Source organism: Notamacropus eugenii, chromosome 3 (assembly GCF_028372415.1).
Source record: "Notamacropus eugenii isolate mMacEug1 chromosome 3, mMacEug1.pri_v2, whole genome shotgun sequence".
NCBI lineage: Eukaryota > Metazoa > Chordata > Mammalia > Diprotodontia > Macropodidae > Notamacropus > Notamacropus eugenii.
This window is the reverse complement of record NC_092874.1, coordinates 346992560-347015600: the sequence shown is the minus strand read 5'-3', so window position 1 is coordinate 347015600 and position 23041 is coordinate 346992560. Positions and strand designations below refer to the sequence as shown.

Sequence of the window (23041 nt, the reverse complement as noted above, 5' to 3'; positions counted from 1 at the left end):
ATTCTCATTTTTTATGACATTCAGATAGAGACATTTTTGAGACAAGTTTATATTCTGTTAGCATTCTTTTATAGTTGGTGATTCTGTGAATTAATCGCTTATTATTTCCATATCTTTATGGGAATGTTTCCAAATTTTAAAGTTTGTTTTGTGAATCAAGGAAGAAATAATGTAATGGGAAAATAGCTTTCTGAAAATGGAAGAACAGTATTTCCTATAAGAGCAGAAGAGACCATCTGTAAGATCAGCAAACAATTCAGCTTAACAGAATTCTAAAGTGCTAAGATATTACTCTTTCAAGGTAATTAATCAACTAAATTATTCATGCAAATCTTACTTTAAAATTTTTAGTATCATGATTAAAGAGTTTGTGAGAGAATTCAGGGTTGACACAATTCACTTAATTTTGACAATTTCCTCTTGAAACCTGCAGCTCCTTATAATAAAACCTCTAATTATTGCCCTAAAACCTGGCAAAGAGGTAAACCTCCAAAGCAAATACTGGTGCATGGTATAAAGGGAAGAATTTTACATATAATGCAGAGTGGAAAAGCTAGATACATTTCCAGCTCTTTCTGAATTATGTCTGAATTATGTCATGGTTTCCTTAACTGCTTGAAGGATTATGAATTCCAAAAATATTACACATATTCTTACTGAAATCTAAGTGCAAAACTATATTCTAAAGCCAAATATCACAACATTATTTTTGATTTCTTCAAAACAACATAGACCTTGACTATATTATACCATATCTGGCCTACTTAGCCCATGTTCCAGTAATGCTAATAATATTAAGTAATAAAAACAGCAAAAATAACAAAAATAAGAGTAAAAATGAAATAACAATGAATTTCAACAATAATAAAAACATACTTGAAACAAAAAGCTTTTACAATATAGAGATCTAGCAAAAGAAATAAAAATAATATTGAAATAGGATCATGACCATGGTTCTGTGGGCAACTGGAGTTGTATTACAAAAAGACCCATTATTTTCTCTTATCAGCCTACTATAATAATCCATAGAACATTAAATAATCACAACAGTATAATTACTTATCTCTAGACTGTTTCTGCCTGAACTTTATCACTCAAGAGGAGAAGAATGAATTTTCAATGAAAGTAAGCATTATAACAACAATTTTCAAAAAGGTGAGAACGCATTTTTTTCGAACAACAGTAGAATCACAAGATTTGCCTCAGTTTCATGCTCGTGTCTTATTCAGATATTTCAAATGTATAAAATAGGTACAAGTATAGTGAGTATGCTAGAGTATGTAATGTCAATATAGAAAACTTTTCTATTGAAAATATATGACCAGTACAATAATGTCAAAAGCAATTGATATAAAATGTGGCATTCTTCAAGTAATAGTTTAAACCTTTTATGTTTCTGTCTAGCTTAGGGGTGGGAAACTTGTGGCTTTGAGGCCACATGTGGCCCTCTAGGTCCTCAAATGCAGCCCTTTGACTGAATTCAAATTGTTCTGTGAAGTTTGGATTCAGTCAAAGGACTTCACTTGAGGATCTAGAGGGCTATATGTGGCCTTGAGGCCACAGGTTCCTCACCCCTTGACTAGTCTAATTCCCTATTATCCCCTCATAATAGAAATAAGTACGGTTTCTAAATTCAGGAGGGAATCAAACGAAAACATCTTATTAATGACTGGTTCTACGTGGATGGCATCAAGCTATTTAACTCCACCAAGAAGTACCTCGAACAGTTCCTCCATCTTGTAGAATCTTTTTCCAGTGATATCACAATATCATTTAGACTCAATAAATGTAAAATCCTAATGCAGACCAAGGAAAAATAGAGACTAAAGGCATCCAGTTTGGAAACAAAAGTCAAATTGAACAAACATTTATTTAAAATCTTAGTAAATGTTTATGCATCAGTGTTAGCTAACTAACATAAGAGTTAGATAAAGATGACACTTGGTCTCCTTCATGGAAGACACATTGAGCATAAAGTTATAAAGGAGAAAGCTGTAGCTAGGAATACTAAATGACTTACTGTCTCCCTGAAATCAAAGTTCAAAGGGGAGAAGATATTTAAAACAGTTAACACCTATGCAATACCAGCCTTAATATATACTTTCAGAACTGTGAAAAGAACCTCAACCAGTTTAGAAAGCATCCTAATAATAATCTGTTAAATAGTAACAAAAACCAAGATTTCTGTGCCAAAGAGGTGGAAGAAAAACAGATTTTCTGACAGGCTGTGATCAATAAGTAAAAAACCTGCAGAAATACTTTTGGAATAAGCAGACATTTCACTAAGATAAAATAAATGCCAATTGCAGGAGCATTCTATTGGATTTGTTGAATATAACTGAAGAAAATTTGCCTCCAGATGGAAACTGTGAAATAACTAAGGGTCTGAGGTCCTCCATAAGTAACATCCTTGATGACTTAGCCAACAATATATCAACATTGAAAGCATCAAATGACTGTCAGAACATTTATGAAAATTGAGGGGCTTGGGGTAGCCAACAAGAAGATTATCCTTAAGAAGCCCACATTTAGTGATCCAGGTAGATTAGGTATAGCAACTGTGCAACACCACTTCAGGCTGCAAAAAATTATTATTGCATAATATTGGGTAACATTGTATAATACTGAATGTTGAGTAAGACATGCTTTGTTTTTTCATGGACTGATGATGGATAACAAGTCTCCATTCAACAAACCATCCTTGAGAGCTCAACTAGTAAACTATGTGGGAATCAGAGCATTATCACAGGCTCAACTATTTCCCACAATTGCTTGGATATAACACTGAGGCATAAACATTTACTAAGATTTTAAATAAATGTAACTCTACTAAATATTCACAATATCTATTTTACAACAAATGAAAAACTTCCAAGATACAGAAACTTAGAAGAAGAAAGTAAAATCATGTGGCAATAATTTAATTCTACCTAGATATGTGCATATGACATATTCGTATCATCCCTATTGTCCTGACTGCTGTTGTACCAAGGATTCTTTCAGTGAGCCTACAGAGAATATTTATATCCTTTTATTTAACTACAAAAAGAAGTCATTTTATCACTTATGAAGTAACCTCCAGAACATTAAATATAAAACAAAAATAGCAAAACAGTGATTTATACCAAGGACTTTTCTATCTGAACTCTGTCAGATAAGATGAAAATGATTTTCTTTAATAATACTTCATATATGTTACATACCCCATGGAATATTTTTATACACATTAGCTTATTAGATCTTCAGAATAATCCTCAGAACAAAATGATCAGTTGTTATTATCTCTATTTTATAGTAAAGCAACCAAAGCACAGACAGGTTAAGTAGCTAGCTTAAGTTCACACAGTAAGTCTCCAAGGCAGCATTTCAACTCATATTCAGTTTCATAAGGTCAGTACTCAACCCCTTCATTAGGCTGTCTGATCCTTCTTCCCTACTCCACAATCTCAAGAATAACTATCAAGTTGGAATACTCCTTATGCTAGAGCATAAACTATGGCCTAGTACCCCAAGATTTATGTTTACATGGAATAGGCTCTGAGAGGAAGGACACGCCCCCCAAATCAGATTTCTTTGACTCATTTCACACACCCTTCCCCTCTCAAGTTTCTTCTAGGAACTTTGGAATAAATATTGCCTATTTTTTCCCTAGTATGGCAATTGAATCTTGTAGAGGGATACCAGTTTTTGTACAAGAGTAAGAGCAGTGATGTAGTCACTATTTCAACAATATAACACAGCATGGGGGGTAGCTGGGATGTCTCCTTCTCAATGTCACCCCTCATATTGGGTGTGTAGACACCAACTCCTTCCGTGGGTTAACTTGGTCATTCCAACCTGTTTGCCTACTGGTAGGACTGAGTTCCCAGAGTTAGAGTACTATCACAATTACAGTCAAATTATCTCAGGTAACTGTTGAAGGAAAATGTACCTTGGGCTCTACTCAGCGTGGTAGTTCTTGAATCCCCACCGATGTGTTTCTATTTATAAAATAGGCTATTCATATTGTAACATATCATACTAGGACACAGAGGATATCCCATAACCCATATACCAAATGTTACATTTACACAAATCAGTCATTTACAATAATGATATTTTTATATCTTAAATATATTTTAGTAATAAGGCAAAATAAATAATTATAATGTAATAGATATTCACATATTGAAGGAAGTGTAGAAATAATCAAATGCATCACAATCAACATATAAATCTGAGTCATACTCTCCCATCAATCCCCTTAGTACCTGATGGAGATGGTAGAATGGGACAGGTAGTGAGCACATCCTACTAGAACCAGGAAGGAAAACATGTTCTGAGGTGGAGAGGGGGTGGAAGGGGACAGGGGGTGTTCCCATAGTATAGAGCTTACAACTCTCTACTCCAGGTATTGTTCCTGAAAGTCCAGGAAGATGTGATCTGAACTTGGAATCAGGAAAACCCAAGTTTAAATTGTGCCTCAGAAACTTACCAGTTATATGACTTTGGATAAATCATTTAATCTTCCCATGCTTCAGTTTCCTCTCGTATAAAATGAGGGGTTGAACTTGATCGTCTCTAAGATTGCTTCCAGTTCTAATTTATAATGCTATGATTCGTACCACATGAAACTGCTTCCTTCGTTTTTCACTGCTCTCCAGTTGGACAAATTCTCTTCTCTTATTTTCAACTTACAACTTTCCTTTAAATGGCAGTTTAGAAAGTATTACTTCTTAATGGGAACAGCAGTTCCTTTTATGCTGAAGAACTGTAAAGCTCACCAGGCTTGTGATCTCTGGGTTATATAGCCCACACCAACCAATTATTCACTCATTAGGATGCTGTGTGGCCAATCAGAACAGAGTTTACATCAACCAGCTCAGGTTAACTGAACAAGACAAATCAGCTTAGCCAACTCTTCTTATACAGGAAAAGGAGTTGCAGATCCTTGTTTGGGCCAGGGTTGGCTCAGAATCCGTTTCTGTTTTGGCCAGAAACCCTGAGGGTCTTCCCCTTCCCAGATCAATTTTTTTTTTTAGCTAGGTAAAGAGACCATTCTCTAACTCATTTCTATTAAGCCTTAATCATTGAATGGGTGTTGCCTCAGTCAAAGGGAGACCTGTTAAAGACCTTACCTTGAAAAGACCAAGGTCTCCCACTGCAGTCTTCCTAATCTATTCTTTACCACTGGACCCAGATAGCTGCAGAGAAGAAAGTGAGGCTGGTGGCTTTGCATAGCCTTCCCTCCCTTAAATCCACTTCAGTTGCATGTCATGGCATCATCTCCTTCAAGAATAAAGGAAAAACAACAACTGCAAGTAGTCTTGCCCTGTCAGCTTTTCCTTCTCAAATCAGATGGGCATAAAAGGGCAACATACATCTGTGAGGAGCTTCTCCAATCTAAACTTCATTCAGCCAATCGAGAATCATGCAGCCGAAGTCATCTGCTCTTTTTTTTGTTCTCTGCAAACTGTGCCAGCAAGCGGTTTTTCAAATCCCCTGTTGTTCCTCTTCTGCTATCCTTTGGTTTTCAATTTGATCCTCTTACATCCCTACTTTAACTCCTATATTTTCATCTTTCTTTTTTGAAAAATAATTATTTAACCTGATAAAAATTACAAGGCACAAAGAATTTCCACTCAAGCCCATAGAAACTCAGATTGTCTCCCTTTCTTCACTAACGGGCCCCGCAGTTGGTCTTTTATAAGCCCAGTACAAATGGAAATCTTAGATCTACAGTAGACTGAGCTATCATTTCCAATGCTACATTTAATTGTTTATACTTAAATATACTTGTACCCATGCCCAGGAAATGTCCTCAGCTAGGTATTAATGAACTGTCCTCAGGTAGATGTAATCAGCATTCCAATCAACAACCTCATCCTTCTAACTTCATAAATCAGATCATGTTCTCCTGAACAACTTCTCTGTAACTCATGTTACATTCATTTATTTGTTGTTCTGCCCAAATCTAATCTTACAGAACAAAAGTTCTTGTCACTTTTAAATGGCTCAGCATTGAAAATAGCTGTTTTTTTTTTAATTAATCGAAATTACTTCTGCCTTGTTGCACACTATGAGCCACTGGACCTTTTGCTCTTTATATTTATTTTTTATCTCCCTTTATTAGAAAGTAAACACCTTGAGAACTTTTCTACTTGTGTCTCCAGTGCTTAGTGTAGTTTTTTGCACACAGTAAACATTTAATGAAGGCATTCATTCATTCATTCATTCAAACAAATGCAGACTTTTTTTTAATGTGTCACTGCTCACCTCAGTAAGTACTGGAAGATGAAATAGTGACTGCTCTTGGGGTAGACACAGGATTGACCATCACTCTTCCTCTATTTTGTCCTCCCCTTCTCTCCCTCATAAGAATTAGGAAGTTTATATGACCTCAAGTCAAGGTTGGCCAAATTAGGCTCAAGAAAGGCCATGCTACTTTCAGCAATAGTTGTGTGCCTTATATTTTGTTGTTGAATTGCTGATTATTGTTGACTAGTATATTACTGTATGCAACTCCTTTTTGATAGATTTTCTATTTGTGCTGAGTTTTGAATTTCCATTAATAGTCCATGTACTTAATTCTCCCCCCTAAATCTCTCTCCCTCTCTCTGCCTCTTTCTCTGTCTCTGTCTTTTTCTGTCTCTCTGTCTCTCTATGTCTCTGTCTCTGTCTCTGCCTCTCTCTCTCTCTCTCTCTCTCTCTCTCTCTCTCTCTCTCTCTCTCTCTCTCTCTCTCACACACACACACACACACACACACAAACACACACACAGAAATTGTATTTATCTCATTGGCTATAGTTCAGCAGTGGTTTCTAGTTGAAAAGAGGTAAAAAGAGTACTGATCTTTAGCTGATTGGAGGTATTGTAGCCCCACCAACAGACACTTGGTAGAAAGATGGAAGAAAGTCACTGCTAGGTTGAAAAAAACCTAGAAGCCTCTTAACATACTTAAAGAATCAAACCCTGTAAAATACCTTGTGCTTCTGTAAGATGAAATGTATACACATAATATTTATACATATATACACTATATAACATGTATGTATTTATGTACATATACATATAGATATGCATAAGTAATTAAACCATATGCATGTAGAATACCATAAAATTATAGTATTATTATGCTATTAACTAAAATTCTACTATTTTAGCCTCTCCTGAGAATGTCTTTGCTTCTTGCGATTCGGTGACTTCTATCATTTCTTTGAACTTTCTCATCTAGTGGTAGTGTTTCTTCCCTCAAAGCCCATTTAAGTTGTGTCTTTCCCGAGGGAAGAGACAGTTGAACTGAAAGAAAATCCAATCAATGTCTTAGTAAAATCAAAGCCTAGTATCAGGTTGTCTTTCGTTGAGCAAATATACTTCTTTATGGATTAAACAGCTCAAGTGTTATACTAGTGCCTACAAAATATTAAAAGAGCATGAGGAAGACGACCAATACATCTAGTAAATTATTCAAGGAGACTCTGTGGAAAAACATAGACATAGGCTAAGAATGCATAAGGGATGAACAGCCATATGTATTTGTGGGAGTACCCACATCCATCAAAGACTCAAAGTATAGTTATAATGGAGAATAATTCTGAGCAAAATGAACCAATATTATTTGGAAAACCTAAAAATAACCCAATATCAGGAAAATAAATTGAACCAACCACAAATGAACTCCAAAAAAGGTAGAGGTTAGGGGAAGGGGAGAAAAGACAAAGAAAAATGGATTTACAAATAAATTTTATCAAGTATTCAAAGAACAATTAGCTCCAATGTTACACAAACTTTTCCATAATAAGAAGATGCCCTTCCAATCTCCTTCTATAGTACAAATATGGTCTTGATATCAAATCCATAGAGATAAAAATCAGAAAGAACTATAGATCACTGTCAGTAATAAACAGTGACATGAAAAAAAATTAAAAAAAATTAGGAAGTGGGTTAAAAAAGCACCTTAAAACGAGTTTGCAGTATGACTAGTTTGTACCTATATCAAGAATTCAGAATTGGGTCAAATTAAGAAAGACTACAAATATAATAATGTCAATAATATAAAAACTATATGATTATATCAATAAATTGTTGAAAATCTTCTCACAAAATTTAAAATCTATTTTTTAATTAAAAATCTAGAAAAATAGGAAATCCTTAATATGGTAAATAAACTCAATATGGAAAATAATATCCATCTAAATCTAAAAGCAAATATGTTATGAAGTGGAGAAAATCAGAGAACAGAAAAAGTCTTTTGAGCAAGTTTCTCTAATTTTCAAGACATAAGGATTTTATTCAAACTTGTAAGAATAAAAATTTATTCTTCAATAGATAAATGGCCAAAGTATATAAACAGGAAGTTTTTAAAGGAAGAAGTCCAAATTATCAAATAATCATAATTAGAGAGATGCAAATTAAGGCATCTTGGAGGTTCTACCTCATACTCATAAGATTAGAAAAAATGAAAAAAGAAGAAAATGATAAATGTTGAAAGGGTTGAGGAAAAAACATGCACATTAATGCACTATTTTGGAGTTGTGAATTGGTCTAGTCATTCTGAAAAGTAATATGGAACCCAGCAATACCACTATCAGGTCTATGTCCCAAAGAGATTAAGGAAAAGAAGAAGGACCTATACGTGCAAAAATACTTATAGAAGCTCTTTTCAGGCTAGTCAAAAATTGTAGACTAAGGGGGTATCTATCTATTGGAGAATGGCTAAACAAATTGTTATATGAATGTAATGGAATATTATTGTGTCATAAGAAATGATGAAAAACAAAATTTCAGAAGAAACTGGGAAGATCTCTCTGATCTGATGAAGAGAGAAGTGACCCGAATTAGAACAATTTATACAATGACAACACTATAGAGAAAAATAATTACACATATGTAGAAGAATGGTGGTTATGAAAGGGAGTTTTACTCTGGGAATTGTGAATGGAGCCATAGGGGAATCATGTAACATGCCCTTTCCAGAAGCAGATGTAATGTTGATTTAATTACTGTTCTTGGAGCAAGAAATGGGAAAAAAATGCGACAGGAAGATAGGAGTAGCACAGTACAGTGGCTGGGTCTAGATATTATGAGACCTATGATTGTAATAAGAACAGCATACTCCTCCAAGGCAGAAGCAAGAGATACAGTTGGGAGGATGCAGTGGCAGCAGAAGTAATGGCAGGGTGGTATGGAAGGAAAATGGCAGTGAAACCTAATCAGATGGATGGGACTGAATAGCTATGATGAGCTCTTACTAATTAGCACATCATGATCCCAGGATATCTTACAGTGGTGGCAATGGCAAGGTGTCATGATACCTCACTCTTCTCTGTGTAAGGGGTATGTGATTTCATACACTATCAGATCAGATCAATATATTTGTTATGTAACCATTATACGCAGATCTCACTCTTTAGGAATAAGGCAGGCTACATTTCCCTCTCAGGGCTCAAGGTTTTGAATCATTCATTCCCAGTATCTGAATTCCCCCACTCTTAGGAGTCACTGTTAGAACCTCAGTTTCATTTAGCCATTTAATATGAATTAACTTTTGTAAAGGGATATTTACTTCAAAATGGCAAAAAAAGAAATGCAAACAATTTTGTATTTCTAGGAGAAGAAGGTTTCTCCTAGTCACCAGGAACAGAATATGTATCCACAGTCTCCAAGACACTTCTGTTCCATATAACTAGTGCTTATCAAGAATTTTAAGGTTTGCAAAGTGCTCTACAAATATTATCTCATTTAATACCATATGATGTAGATGCTATTTTTGTCCTCCCTCTACCGATGAAGACACTGAATCAGATAGATGTTATTTGACTTAATGAAATAACTAGTTTATGTCTGAGTCAGGATTTGAACTCTGACCTTCCTGACTCCAGGTCCAGTGTCTATTTCACCAGTTAACTACTTCATCATATCATTACAATTCTCCTGAAAGCAGGCTCCTCAGCCTTTCCACCTCCATTACAATTAGTTTTGCTGAATTTGTTTTCTACTTTAAAAATCACTGTTATAGGAGATGGTTTATTGGGAAAAGGGATGAGAAGAATATATTGGGAAATGAATGCTTTTCCAGAGTCCAACTGATAAATAATCAAAGCATATAATTAAATAATTTTTTAGAAGAACGACAAACTATCGACAGCCTCATGGAAGAAAATGCTCTAAATCACTAATATTCTTTAAAAATGCAAATGAAGAGAACTCTGAGGTGCCGCCTCATAGTCATTAGATCAGCAAAACTGAAAAAAAGGAAAATGACAATTGTCGGAGAGGCTAAGGGAAAACAGGTACATTAATATACTATTGGAGGTTCAACTATTCTGTAAAGGGGTTTGGAACTATGACCAAAAACTTTTATACTATGCATAAGATTTGGCCCTAAGATACCAACTACTAAATCGATACTTCAAAGAGATCAAAGAAAGAGAAAAAACTAACAAATATCAAAAAGTTTTCATAGCAGTGTGGATATGTGTGTATGCATGTGCATGCAAAGAACCGGAAACTAAGGGGTATCTATCAATCTGGGAATGACTGAATAAATCATAGTATATGAATGTGATGAGATACTATTTTGCTGTAAAAAATGATGAAGAGAAATCTGGCAAGTCTTGTATGAATCGATGGAATTCTGATCAACATAATGACTAACCACAGTTCCAGAAGATTCATGACTAAACATGCTCCCTACCTCCTGATAGAGAAGTGATGAACTTCAGTATACAGACTGAGACACACACATATGCATATTTATATGTATATGTGTGTATATTATATATATGTGTGTATATCTATATATCTATATATATCTATGTATATATGAATGACATGATGAATGCAGGAATTTGTTGTGCTTGACTATACATGTTTGTAACAGGGTTTTTTTCTTTATTATGGAGGGGGAGAGAGATTGAAAATAAAATAAAATTTATTTTAAAAAGTAATTGATGCTTTTATATCAGTGGAAACAAGGGCATCAGTCAAAATGAGGCATCATTTTAAAAAATTCCAATTTTTCCAAAATTTTCCAAAAATAATCTCCCAAAATTGCAAAACATTGACATTTTTTTCTATTTTAACAAACTACTTTTTTTCTCCTAGAGAATCATAGAATTTCAAAGCTAGAGGGGACCAGAGCTTAACAAATACTTAAAAGAGACCCCCTGCTACAACATATCAGACAAGTGATCATCCAGACTATATTTGAAAATTTCTAATTATTTGGAACTCACTATCCTTTCCACTTCTGGATACCTCCAATGGCTAAGAAATTTTTCCTCACATAAAACCCACATTTTCCACTTTATAATTTGTACATATTGCTTCTATTTCTATCCTTCTGAGATTAAGCAGAACAAACCAAGTGCCTTTATTTTTGTGGTATACCTTCAAATGCTTGAAGAAAGTTAAAGTTTCTCTTTGAATCTTTGCTTTTTTAGACTAAATACCCCCAGTTCCTTCTGTTAGTATTCATATAACTTAAATTTGAGAATTTTCCATCCTTTTTCCCTTGTTCAAGGTGATCAGTGGCTTAGCAATATTTTTCCTAAAATATAGTTCCCAGAAGTGAACTCCAGACATAACTAACCAAAGCAGAATACAGAATGGCAATCACTTCTTTACTAGTGGAAACTGAGATCCTCTTAATAGATCCTAAAATTTCATTTGTTTTTTTGATTGATATATTATGCTGCTGATTCATATTGAATTTGTATTCCATTTCTCCCCCCATCAATTTTTCCAAATTGTTGTTTAACTATGTCTCTCCAACCTTATACTTGCAAAGTTGAATTTTGAACTCTGGTGTAACTGAGCACTGAGGTATCAAATATAGACAGGGGGTCACTCACATTGCCCAAGAAGGGAACTGATAAACAATATTCCTAAATTGCCAGTGTCCTGTGTAGAGAAGATGGAGATGGGATTGATCATGGAAGAGATTTGATTCCCAAGCATTTTGATCCTGATATCTAGCCTTCTAGCAGAAAAAGGTGGGATTTTTTGGACAGTGCTGACATTTCAAGGATCAAAACTTCTGGGAAAGAGAAAGGGTATTTCTTGAGTAGTGCACCCGAAGAAACATGACAATATCTGCCCTTGAAGAGTGGGAAAGATAAAACTAACCTAGATTAAACAATACAAAATGAAATTAGGGTAGTATATAATTGTTCATTTGTATAGCATGTACTCCAATGTAGAGAAGAGAGAAAATTTATAATCTGGAATAATGGGTAGAGCTTTCTGGAGGATGAAAGACTTTAGTTAAATCCATTTTACAAGATGATTTTCAATGCATAGGGATGTAACAGAAGAGCTTAAAAGATTCTAGGGAACACTGCAACAGAATAATTTATTTTCTGCTTTAAATAAACTTTCCCCTAGATGTCCTCCCTAATTACCCAGTGTTTCTTGAACTTTTTCTCCACCTCTAAATCTTCTACCTTCTTTGCTTAGAAAATGTCCTCTTCTGGGGCTATATATCCCAATAAATCTGCTCACTATGATTGTTAACTACCCCCTAGTTGAATGTGCAGAATGTAAGGCTCTTTTTTTAAGCTCTCATCCTAATCTCCTTCATCCTTCATCCCTGTAACTAGCAGTCTTGCACAGAATGGAATTGGTTGAACCAAAAGTGTAGGAAGAGAAAACGATCTCAGCAATAAACTGAAGATGAAGTTAGATTTGTAGTTGGTAGAATAACCTTGTTCCAAAGAGTGTTAATTGATATATATCAAACTGGAAGGCAGAGTCATATTTCAGAGTTCAACCTTTATCCTTAACATGTTCACCATTTTTTATCAATGACTTAGATGAAGACATTAATCATTTTTCTTGTGACTCAAAATTGGAAGGGGATAATCAGTGCACAAACAACTATCCACCTCCTGATAGAGAGATGGTGATGGACTTATAGTACAGATTGAGTGGATTTTGACATGACCAAGGCAGGAATTTATTTTACTTGACTCTATCTATTTGTAATAGGGGTTTTGGTTTTTTGGCTTTCTTTAAGAAAGAAGAAGCAGGAAGGGATGGAAGATCATGAAAATTAAATTAAACTTAAAAAATAAACATGCCCAGTTTAAAAAATGCATTGGGTGACAGAAACGAAATTCAAGAATATGAACATAAGCTTGAATGAATAAATCTAACAAAATATTTGATAGGGATATCTATAAAGTATTATAATTGGTGTTTTTAAAAATCATCTGTAAACTAAGGGGAAAACTGGAAAGCAACTTTGCAAAAATTAAGTTTAGTCTAGTGTTTCACAACAAATTTCAAACGTAAATACAATCTAAATATAAGACTACACCAGCTTCAAATGAATATACAACTTAAATACAAAAATTTATTCATAAAAAGTTTAAAAGAGACCAGGAAGAGATACCTTTTTTAAAGCAATGACAATCTTTCTTCCTTTGAGGATCACTCTGAAGAAATGTATCACCTAATCAGTATTCTGGCTATAGATATCTATTGGCCCTGAGGTCATTCTCATTCTTTTTCAAGGAGGTCAGTACATGCTTCATCATCTTCCTTTCTGCCTCAGTACCCATGCGTATATGAAAAGTCTTCAACGTAGAGGTAAATATTCTCTCCAACATCCTGACCTACCAAGCTCAGCCTCCTCAGCTACCATTATCTGTTCTTTCCTTCCACCTCAGCCGCATTAGGGGACAGGCACACCCTTTTTTCTTGCCATTACCAACAAGTATTCTAGTTCCATGGTCAAGAATTGTGAAATTTATCTATACCTTCCTATCATTCCAGCTCTCTCTACTTACACATAATAAACTAATACACTTAACATTCTTTTTTTTACTGAAAAGAGAGATCATTTGCCATGAGCTACTTATTTTCCTCTATATCTCAAACCCATTGACACACACCCCTCCTTACACACACTATCTTCCTTCACTCCCACCTATGATGAAAATGTGGTCCCTCTGCTTACCAAGGATAACTCCCCTATTTTTGGCCTTGATCCCATTAAATCCTGTCTCGGTAGCAGAATGCTACCATGACCATCTCCACTCGCTCTTCAGTCTTCATTCTCTAACTATCTACTGCTTCATTCCCTAAAAAAAGATTTTCAGTTTGTTCCCACTTCTATCCTAGGGTTTTTTTAAGCCCTTTTTTTCTTTTTTCTTTTTTTAAAAATTTATTTATTTAACTTTTAACATTCATTTTCACAAAATTTTGGGTTCCAAATTTTCTCCCCATTTGCCCCCTCCTCCCACCCCAAAACACTGAGCATTCTAATTGCCCCTATCACCAATCTGCCCTCTCTTCTATCATCCCTCCCTCCCCACCCATTCCCTTTGGAAGGCAAGCAATTCTATATAGGCCATATCTGTGTAGTTTTGCAAATGACTTCCATAATAGTCATGTTGTGTAAGACTAACTATATTTCCCTCCATCCTATCCTGTCCCCCATTACTTCTATTCTCTCTTTTGATCCTGTCCCTCCCCAACAGTGTTGACTTCAAATTGCTCCCTACTCCCACTGCCTTCCCTTCCATCCTCCCCCCCACCCTGCTTATCCCCTTCTCCCCCACTTTCCTGTGTTGTAAGATAGGTTTTCATACCAAAATGAGTGTGCATTTTATTCCTTCCTTTAGTGGAATGTGATGAGAGTAAACTTCATGTTTTTCTCTCACCTCCCCTCTTTTTCCTTCCACTAAAAAGGCTTTTGCCTGTCTCTTTTATGAGAGATAATTTGCCCCATCCATTTCTCCTTTTCTCCTCCCAATATATTTCTCTCTCACTGCTTAGTTTCATTTTTTTAAAGATATGATCCCATCCTATTCCATTCACTCTGTGCTCTCTGTCTCTGTGTGTGTGTGCATGTGTGTGTGTGTGTCTGTGTGTGTGTGTATGTATGTAATCCCACCAACTACCCAGATACTGAAAAGTTTCAAGAGTTACAAATATTGTCTTTCCATGTAGGAATGTAAACAGTTCAAGTAAGTCCCTTATGACTTCTCTTTGCTGTTCACCTTTTCATGCTTCTCTTCATTCTTGTGTTTGAAAGTCACATTTTCTTTTCAGCTCTGGTCTTTTCATCAAGAATGCTTGAAAGTCCTCTATTTCATTGAAAGACCATTTTTTCCCCTGAAGTATTATATTCAGTTTTGCTGGGTAGGTGATTCTTGGTTTTAGTCCTAGTTCCTTTGACTTCTGGAATATCATATTCCACACCCCTCGATCCCTTAATATAGAAGATGCTAGATCTTGTGTTATCCTGATTGTATTTCCACAATACTTGAATTGTTTCTTTTTAGCTGCTTGCAATATTTTCTCCTTGACCAGGGAACTCTGAAATTTGGCCACAATGTTCCTAGGAGTTTCTCTTTTTGGATCTCTTTCAGGCGGTGATCTGTGGATTCCCTGAATACTTATTTTGCCCTCTGGTTCTAGAATCTCAGGGCAGTTTTCCTTGATAATTTCATGAAAGATGATGTCTAGGCTCTTTTTTTGATCATGGCTTTCAGGTAGGCCCATAATTTTTAAATTGTCTCTCCTGGATCTATTTTCCAGGTCAGTGGTTTTTCCAATGAGATATTTCACATTATCTTCCATTTTGTCATTCTTTTGGTTTTGTTTTGTGATTTCTTGGTTTCTCATAAAGTCATTAGCCTCCATCTGTTCCATTCTAATTTTGAAAGAAGTATTTTCTTCAGTGAGCTTTTGAACCTCCTTTTCCATTTGGCTAATTCTGCTTTTGAAAGCATTCTTCTCCTCATTGACTTTTTGAACCTCTTTTGCCAATTGAGGTAGCCTACTTTCCAAGGTGTTATTCTCTTCAGCAATTTTTTGGGTCTCCTTTAGCAAGGTGTTGACCTGCTTTTCATGCTTTTCTTGCATCTCCCTCATTTTTCTTCCCAGTTTTTCCTCCACTTCTCTAACTTGATTTTCAAAATCCTTTTTGAGCTCTTCCACGGCCTGAGCACATTGAATATTTATTCTGGATGTTTGGGATACAGAAGCCTTGACTTCTATGTCTTTCTCTGATGGTAAGCATTGTTCTTCCTCATCTGAAAGGATGGGAGGAGATATCTGTTCACCAAGAAAGTAACCTTCTATGGTCTTATTTTTTTTCCCCTTTTTCTGTGCATTTTCCCAGCCAGTGACTTGACTTCTGAGTTTCCTCTTCATACCCACCTGGCCTCCAGATCCGCTCAGCCAGTGCTTGGGGTCTGAGATTCAAATGCTGCTTCTCAGCCTCAGGGCTTTGGGCTGGGGTGGGGCTGCTATTCAGTGTGAGATTAAGTTCAGGTGCTCAGGTGGGGGCAGGGCTGCCACACACATGGGGCTCAGTTCCCTCATGGGGTTTATGTGGAGACCTTCAACAATGGATCCGAGCTCCCACCCGCTCTGGGAGCCCCCATCTGCCACCTCCGCTGCTGCCTCCCGAGGGGGCCCAAGCCACGGGGACACCCCATTCCCCTCCCAGCAAGCCAAAAAGTCTCTCTCACCAACCCCCGCACCTGTGGGTAGAGGGACTGGTGTGCCAGCTGGAGACCTCGTCCCTGGAGCCTGCTCAGATCTGCTCGTCTTGGTGCTGCGCGGCTGAGGCAGGGCTGGCCTCTGCTCCAGGTCTGGGGTGTGAGGGACCTTTCACATCAGTTTTTCAGGTCTCTCTGGAACAGAAATCTCCTCCACTCTGTTGCTATGTGTCCTCTGCCACTCCAGAACCTGCCGGGAGTTCCTCTTCACAGGTATTTTATGGGCTGTGGGTTTGGAGCTAGTATATATGTATCTTTCTACTCCTCCATCTTGGCTCCTCCCCCTTTAAACCCTTTTTAAAACCATTCCTTAAAGCTTTCATACTATACTTCTCTCTTCCAAAGACAAACTTCTAGAAGAAAAATAAATCTATACTCACTGCCTACATTTTCATTTACTTCTAAACCACTTTGCAATTTGGTTTCTGACCTGATTACTAAACTGATAGCTTTTTTCAAAAATTTATTTACTGTTTTTCAGTTGATAGTGTGCTGAGCCTGGAGTCAGGAAGGCCTGAGTTCAAATCTGGCCTTAGAGACTTTCTCGTTGTATCACCTTGGGTAAGTTACTTAATGTTGGTTTGCCTCAGTTTCCTCAACTGTAAAATTAGGATGATGATAATAATTTTTGATATAATATTAATATATATAACGATAATAAATATTTTGCAGCATTGTTGTGATGATTAAATGAGATAATATTTACAAAAGTCTTTAGTACAGTGCCAACATATAATATGTGCTATATAAATGACATTATTATTAGCATCATTATTTTGCCATTACTACTATGTCCTACGCTATTTGGCATTGTTGATGATCCTCTCCTTTTAGATACTTTCTCTCTTTCTACCTCTTGGTTCAGTCTTCTCAGCCTCCTTCATGGTATCATTATTCATATACGATCACTTAACTTTGGGTTAAATGACGAAGATTCTGCCCTTACCTTTTATCTAAATATTTTCTTTCCTGGTGACCCCATCATTCTGTCAGTTAAAGTATCAAAAACACAGATGACTCCAGATCTATATATTAATCTCCACTCTCCTGAGCTTAAGTCCCACCTGCCTCCCACCTGGGACATATTGAGTGTGAGATGTTTATGTGTGTGTAAACATCTTACACTCAATATGTCCCAGACAGAAGAAAACATTTTCCCCTAGATTCATTATTCTTCCTAACTTCCCAATATATTTTTTAAGGATGCCATCATCCTTCCAGTCATGAGGTTCATAACCCAGAATCATCTTGAATTCCAAACTCTCCTACATTCCACATAGCCAATCAATTGTCAAGTCTTGTTAATTCTGCCAGGACACCATCTTTTGTCTTTGTCCTCATCTCTCCACTCACAAAATCACAACCCTAATTCAACTTCTTATCACCTTCCATCTCTACTTGTACAATAGCCTTTTCATTGGTCTTCATGTATCCAGTTTCCCTCCTCTCCAATCCTTTGCATAGCTGGAAAAGTGATATTCCTAAGGCACAGGTCTGGCTATGTCACTCTCCTATTTAACATATTCAGCTGGTTTTTTTAGGAACAAATGTAAACTCGTTTGTTGGCATTCAAAGCACTTCAAAACCTGGCTTCCACCTACCTTTATTATGTCACTTTTATTATCTATTAGTCCCTTTCATGTATTCTATAGTTCAGCCAAATTGGCTCTCTGTTCCTCACATGATACATTTCCTCTGTCTCTGTACTTTCACATCAGTTTTCTCCCTCTACCCCCCAGAATGTATTTCTTCTTATGTCCTTCTCTTTGATTTTCTAGTTTCCTTTAAAGCTACTTTCTACATCAAGCTTTTCCTGATTCCATTATTGCTAGATTCTGGTTTCTGAAAAGACCTAGAATTTATTTTGTACATACTTCTTGGTGTCGTTTCCCCATTAGAATGTTACACAGCCTCAACTAGGACTTCACCACTGCACAGCAATCCTTGAGCCCTTATCAACTCACTCTCCCATTCTCCATAAAGGCTCTTCCACACTTTTTTGATCCCCTTTCAAATCTACCACTGTTCCCCCTCCTGCCATCGTTTCAACTGAGAACCATACCTAGTATTTTATGAATAAAACTGAAGCTATTTGCCACGAGATCCTTCTTCTTCCTTCATCCTTACTTCACATCACTCACATGTATTACGTCAACTATCTCTTCTTTCACCTTGGTATAACATGAAGAAGTGGGCTTACTCCTTAACAAGGCTAACCCCTCTACCTATACAAGTGATCCCATTTCATCCTTTTTCCTTCAACACATTGTCCCACTGTCATCCCCACTCTTTTCCTTATTTTTAATCTCTTTCTGTCTATAGGCTTGTTATTTACTGACTACAAATATGTCCAAGTCTCTCATATCCACAAACAATTTTCATATGATCCCTCCATCCTCATTAACTATTATCCTATATCTTTTCTGCCCTTTGTGACTAAACCACTTGAAAAGATTACCTACAATGGTGCTGCTACTTTCTCTCCTCCCACTGTCTTCTTAACCCTTTATGGCTTCCAGCCTCATCATTCCACAGATATTGCTTTCCCCAGTTACCAATGATCTACTTGCCAAATATGATGACTTTTTCTCAATCCTCATTCTTCTTCACCTCTCTGCAGCCTCTGACACTGGTGACTACCCTCTTATTCTTGATAGTCCCTTCTCTCTAGGTTTTTGGAACACCACTTTCTCAGTTATCCTCCTGTCTCCTCCTCATCTACTTCTTCTCATTCTCCTTTGCTGGATCTTAATCCAGATCCTCATCCACAACCCCACAGGCTTCTCTCCTGGACTTCTTCTCTTCTCCCTCTACACTACTTCACTTGAGGATCTCATCAGTTCCCATGGATTTAATTACTAAGTCTATACACTCAAATCTACTTATTCTGACCTAAACTCTCTTTTGACTTCTAATCTCACATCTCCAACCAACTACCTTTCAGACATCTTAAACTGGATGTCTAGCAGACATCTTTAACCTTACGTGTCCAAAACTGAACTCATTACCTTTTCTCCAAACCCTCTCCCCTTGAAAATGCCCTATTATTGTCCAAGGTAACACCACCCTCTTAGTCTCCTAGGCTCAAAAACCTAGGTATAAACCTCAGCTCCTCACTATCTCAAACTACCACCACCCTCATGTCCAATATATTGTCCAAGGTCTGCCAATTTCACCTTTGTAACATCTTTCAAAAAATGCCCCCTTTTCTCCTTTGATACTGCCCACCACCCTGATACAGGTCCTCATCACACTTGAGGTATTACAACAGCTTGCCATTGAAAAAATGGTCTGCCTCCCTCAAGTCTCTTCCCATTCCAATTCATCTTTTGTTCAGCTGCCAAAGTGATTTTTCCTAAAACACAGGTCTGATCATATTGTCCTTCTCAATAAACATCAATATCTCCCCATTACCTCTAGGATAGAGATCTCTATAACCTAGCACCTCTCTATCTTTCCAGTGTTCTTTTATCTTACTCCTTTCTACATACTCTGATACATTTTCACTGGACTCCTTGCTCTTCCGCCAATAAGGCATACCATCTCTTGTCTGCATTTTCTTTGGCTATTCCCCATGCCTGGATTGCTCTCCTTCTCTATCTCTATTTCTTGACTTTTCCTGGTTTCCTCTAAGTTCCAGCTAAAATCCTATCTTCTATAGAAAACTTTTTCAAACTCTCTTCTTTCCAATGCCTTCTTTCTTTTTAATTCTCCCACTTTTAATCCTCTAGATGGATTGTGTATACATCTTTCTTTGCTTGTTGTCTTGCCATTAGATTGTGAGGTCCTTGAGGGCAGGGACCATCTTTTGCTTTCCTTTGTATTCCCAGTACTTAGCCCAGTGCTTGGCACATTGGCGTCACTTATTAAATATTTGACTATTACTGAAAAGTAAGCAACACTTGTTTTTGCAGAAAGGTTTGAGTAGCATTCCTTTTTGTCAATTCAACTTTTCATGCAATCAGATTGGATTCTCTATTAGGAGGCTTCTTCCTTTGAGAAAAACTCATAGAAAGGTATTAACTTAATATGAGTTTTTCTATCTCAACTATTTGTATCCAAAGATAAATCTGTTTTAGAGTAGATACAAATTGTAGAACACACAAATTAGGTTGTAAATAGAAACAAAAGTAGAGGGAAAACCAGTAACAGAGGACATACCACAGTATCCCGGTGTTCCACACACAGTCTTCATGGTAACTTGATCCTCCACAATTTTAGAAAGTCCGAAATCAGCTATTAAAATAAAGGGAGCAAAGCATAAAACAATTCTATATTTTCACATCTACTGTTCAATGAAACTATTCTTCTGTGCACATGATCCTCAACAAAATACTTTTTTTTGTCAGTGGAGGTTTGGGGGCAAAAAAGAAAGGGTTATAGGGGAAAAGTTTGAAGTTTTTAATAATAGAGAAAATTCAAAAAAGTAATTTTATGATCATTTTTTCTTCAATTCATGCCAGAAGTTCTTAATCTTTTTTTGGTTCGTAGATCCTTTCGGCAGTCTGGTGAGGACAGTTTTTCAGAATAATTTTAAATGAGTTAGCATATCATCAATCAAATGAGTTAATATATATCAAGGGCTTTGTAATCCTTAAAGTGATAAATACTAGCTATTTTTATTTTTATGATCACTGTTTTAAGTACATAAATAAAATAGGTAGAATTTCAACATAAACCAATTATGTTCAAATATAGTTACTGAAATATTTAAAAAGTTCATGAATCCCAGATTAAGAATTCTCAATCTATTCTAATGTATTAAATATTTCTTTCAATGAAATAGAACAAGCAAAATAAAATAACATTAAGTTATCAGTTCTGACATTAGTGAAATGCACAATTATTGCCAAGAATAGTATAGACAAAGAGAACAATTCAGAACTTCTGAATTATTTAGTGAGAATGAAATGAAATGCAAAACTAAAGTTTGTTGCAAAAATACAACAAAGTTTGGAGAAAATAGTCATCAATGAACAGAAATATGAAATATCTATATTCTGCCAGAACACAGATAGAAAATTGCTGATGGGTATTTTGGGGACAATAATCAATTGCTGTCAAAAAAGGAAAGAAGAACAGTTTTTCAAACAAAAAAAATATCAGTTAAAAATTTCATTCGGGCAAGCACTGCTTAAAGTTGTTATTATTTTGAGTCACTTGTCAAGCTAGAATTATAGGACTCAGGAAACATATCAAGTACTTTTCATTGGAAATCTTTTACTTCTAGAAATTGGGGTGAAATTCTTGGCATTTTAACTTTAAAAAGTAACTGTTCCCATTAAAGGTGACTATGAGTTGGAAGTACTTCAGAATGCAAAGTTCGATTGCATACATTTTTATCTATTAATCCATCATCAGATAAACTTTTTTTTAGGGTAACATTTCTGAAAGAGAGAGCAAGGAAAATGACATTTTTCCTGAAGTCCACCGTCTTTTGTGTGTTTTACTAATTAATGGCTGTCCACAGCAAATTCTAGGTGACTTTCACCATTTTCAGTGTTTCTTTTCAGTGTCTGCATTCATGAAATAGACCCCAACAATTAATAAGAATTTGCTTCAAGATTCATGAAAGAGTAATTCCAAACACCTTTATACTGTCCAACTTCTTTTTTCAAACAGAGTACTGTTTGGAAAACTACAAATACTCAGAGATGGACAATTCACTCTTTTCTGGATCAGGCTGGGTAGGTAACCATGTTTGCTGAGAATCAAGATTTTACTACAACAATCAAGTTTTTACCATAGCAATCACTTTTCTATGTTTAATACAACAATACAGGGCAAATCTCTTCAGACATAACACATTTTTCATTTCTTTTGAGATTCAAAATAATTCAGGACTTACTATAGAAAAGAAATGTTTTCTATCTTACTAAAATGAGTATGAGTATCCCTACAAAATGAGTATGAGCTCATTTTCAGTGGTTATAGATAAATACATAGATTAAATACAGAGAATGTGTGCATTACAGAACAAAGTGGTATTTAGGGAATGTATTGACTTCATGGTATATAGTCCACTCTTGGTTAGCTGGAGTTTAATTTAAAAGAAATTGAATCATCCTGGCTTCTTGTTCCTCATGTTTTTGCTTTCTCCTTTTTATCCTAGGACCACATCTATTTGGGTGGGGGGCAGCAAATGATAATTCTGTTAAAAAAAAATCCCTTTGAGAGAATTTGGAACTCAAAGTTTTAAACACAAATATTAAAAGATGTTTTTACATGCAACTGAAAAATAAGATATATAGACAATGGGGTATAGAAATCTGTCTTGCCCTACAAGAATGTGTGTGTTCATCCTTTGTTGCCAAAGACCATACCATCAGAGAAATGATGATATGACTTGCACTTGACTTTTGTTTTTCCTTTTTTTGAATGAGGGAGGGCTGTACAGGTCACCAGCCTCACTTCTCCTCCACAGCCATCTGAATCCAGGGACCAGATATTCATCAGGATGACTGGAGATGACCCAGGATGAGGCCATTGGGGTTAAGTGACTTGCCCAAAGTCACACAGCTAGTGAGTGCCAAGTGTCTGAGG

The 23041-nt window shown here is 36.1% G+C and overlaps 1 protein-coding gene across 2 annotated transcripts in view; it reads right to left on the bottom strand.

Moving 5' to 3' along the window:
• Positions 1-23041, bottom strand: part of CAMK4 (calcium/calmodulin dependent protein kinase IV) — a 220202-nt gene that overhangs the window by 17691 nt on the left and 179470 nt on the right. For both annotated transcript variants that reach the window (XM_072597182.1, XM_072597183.1), the window contains one exon: positions 20660-20734. In XM_072597182.1, coding sequence (XP_072453283.1) covers positions 20660-20734 — 75 coding nt within the window. The remainder of the gene's footprint in view (positions 1-20659; positions 20735-23041) is intronic.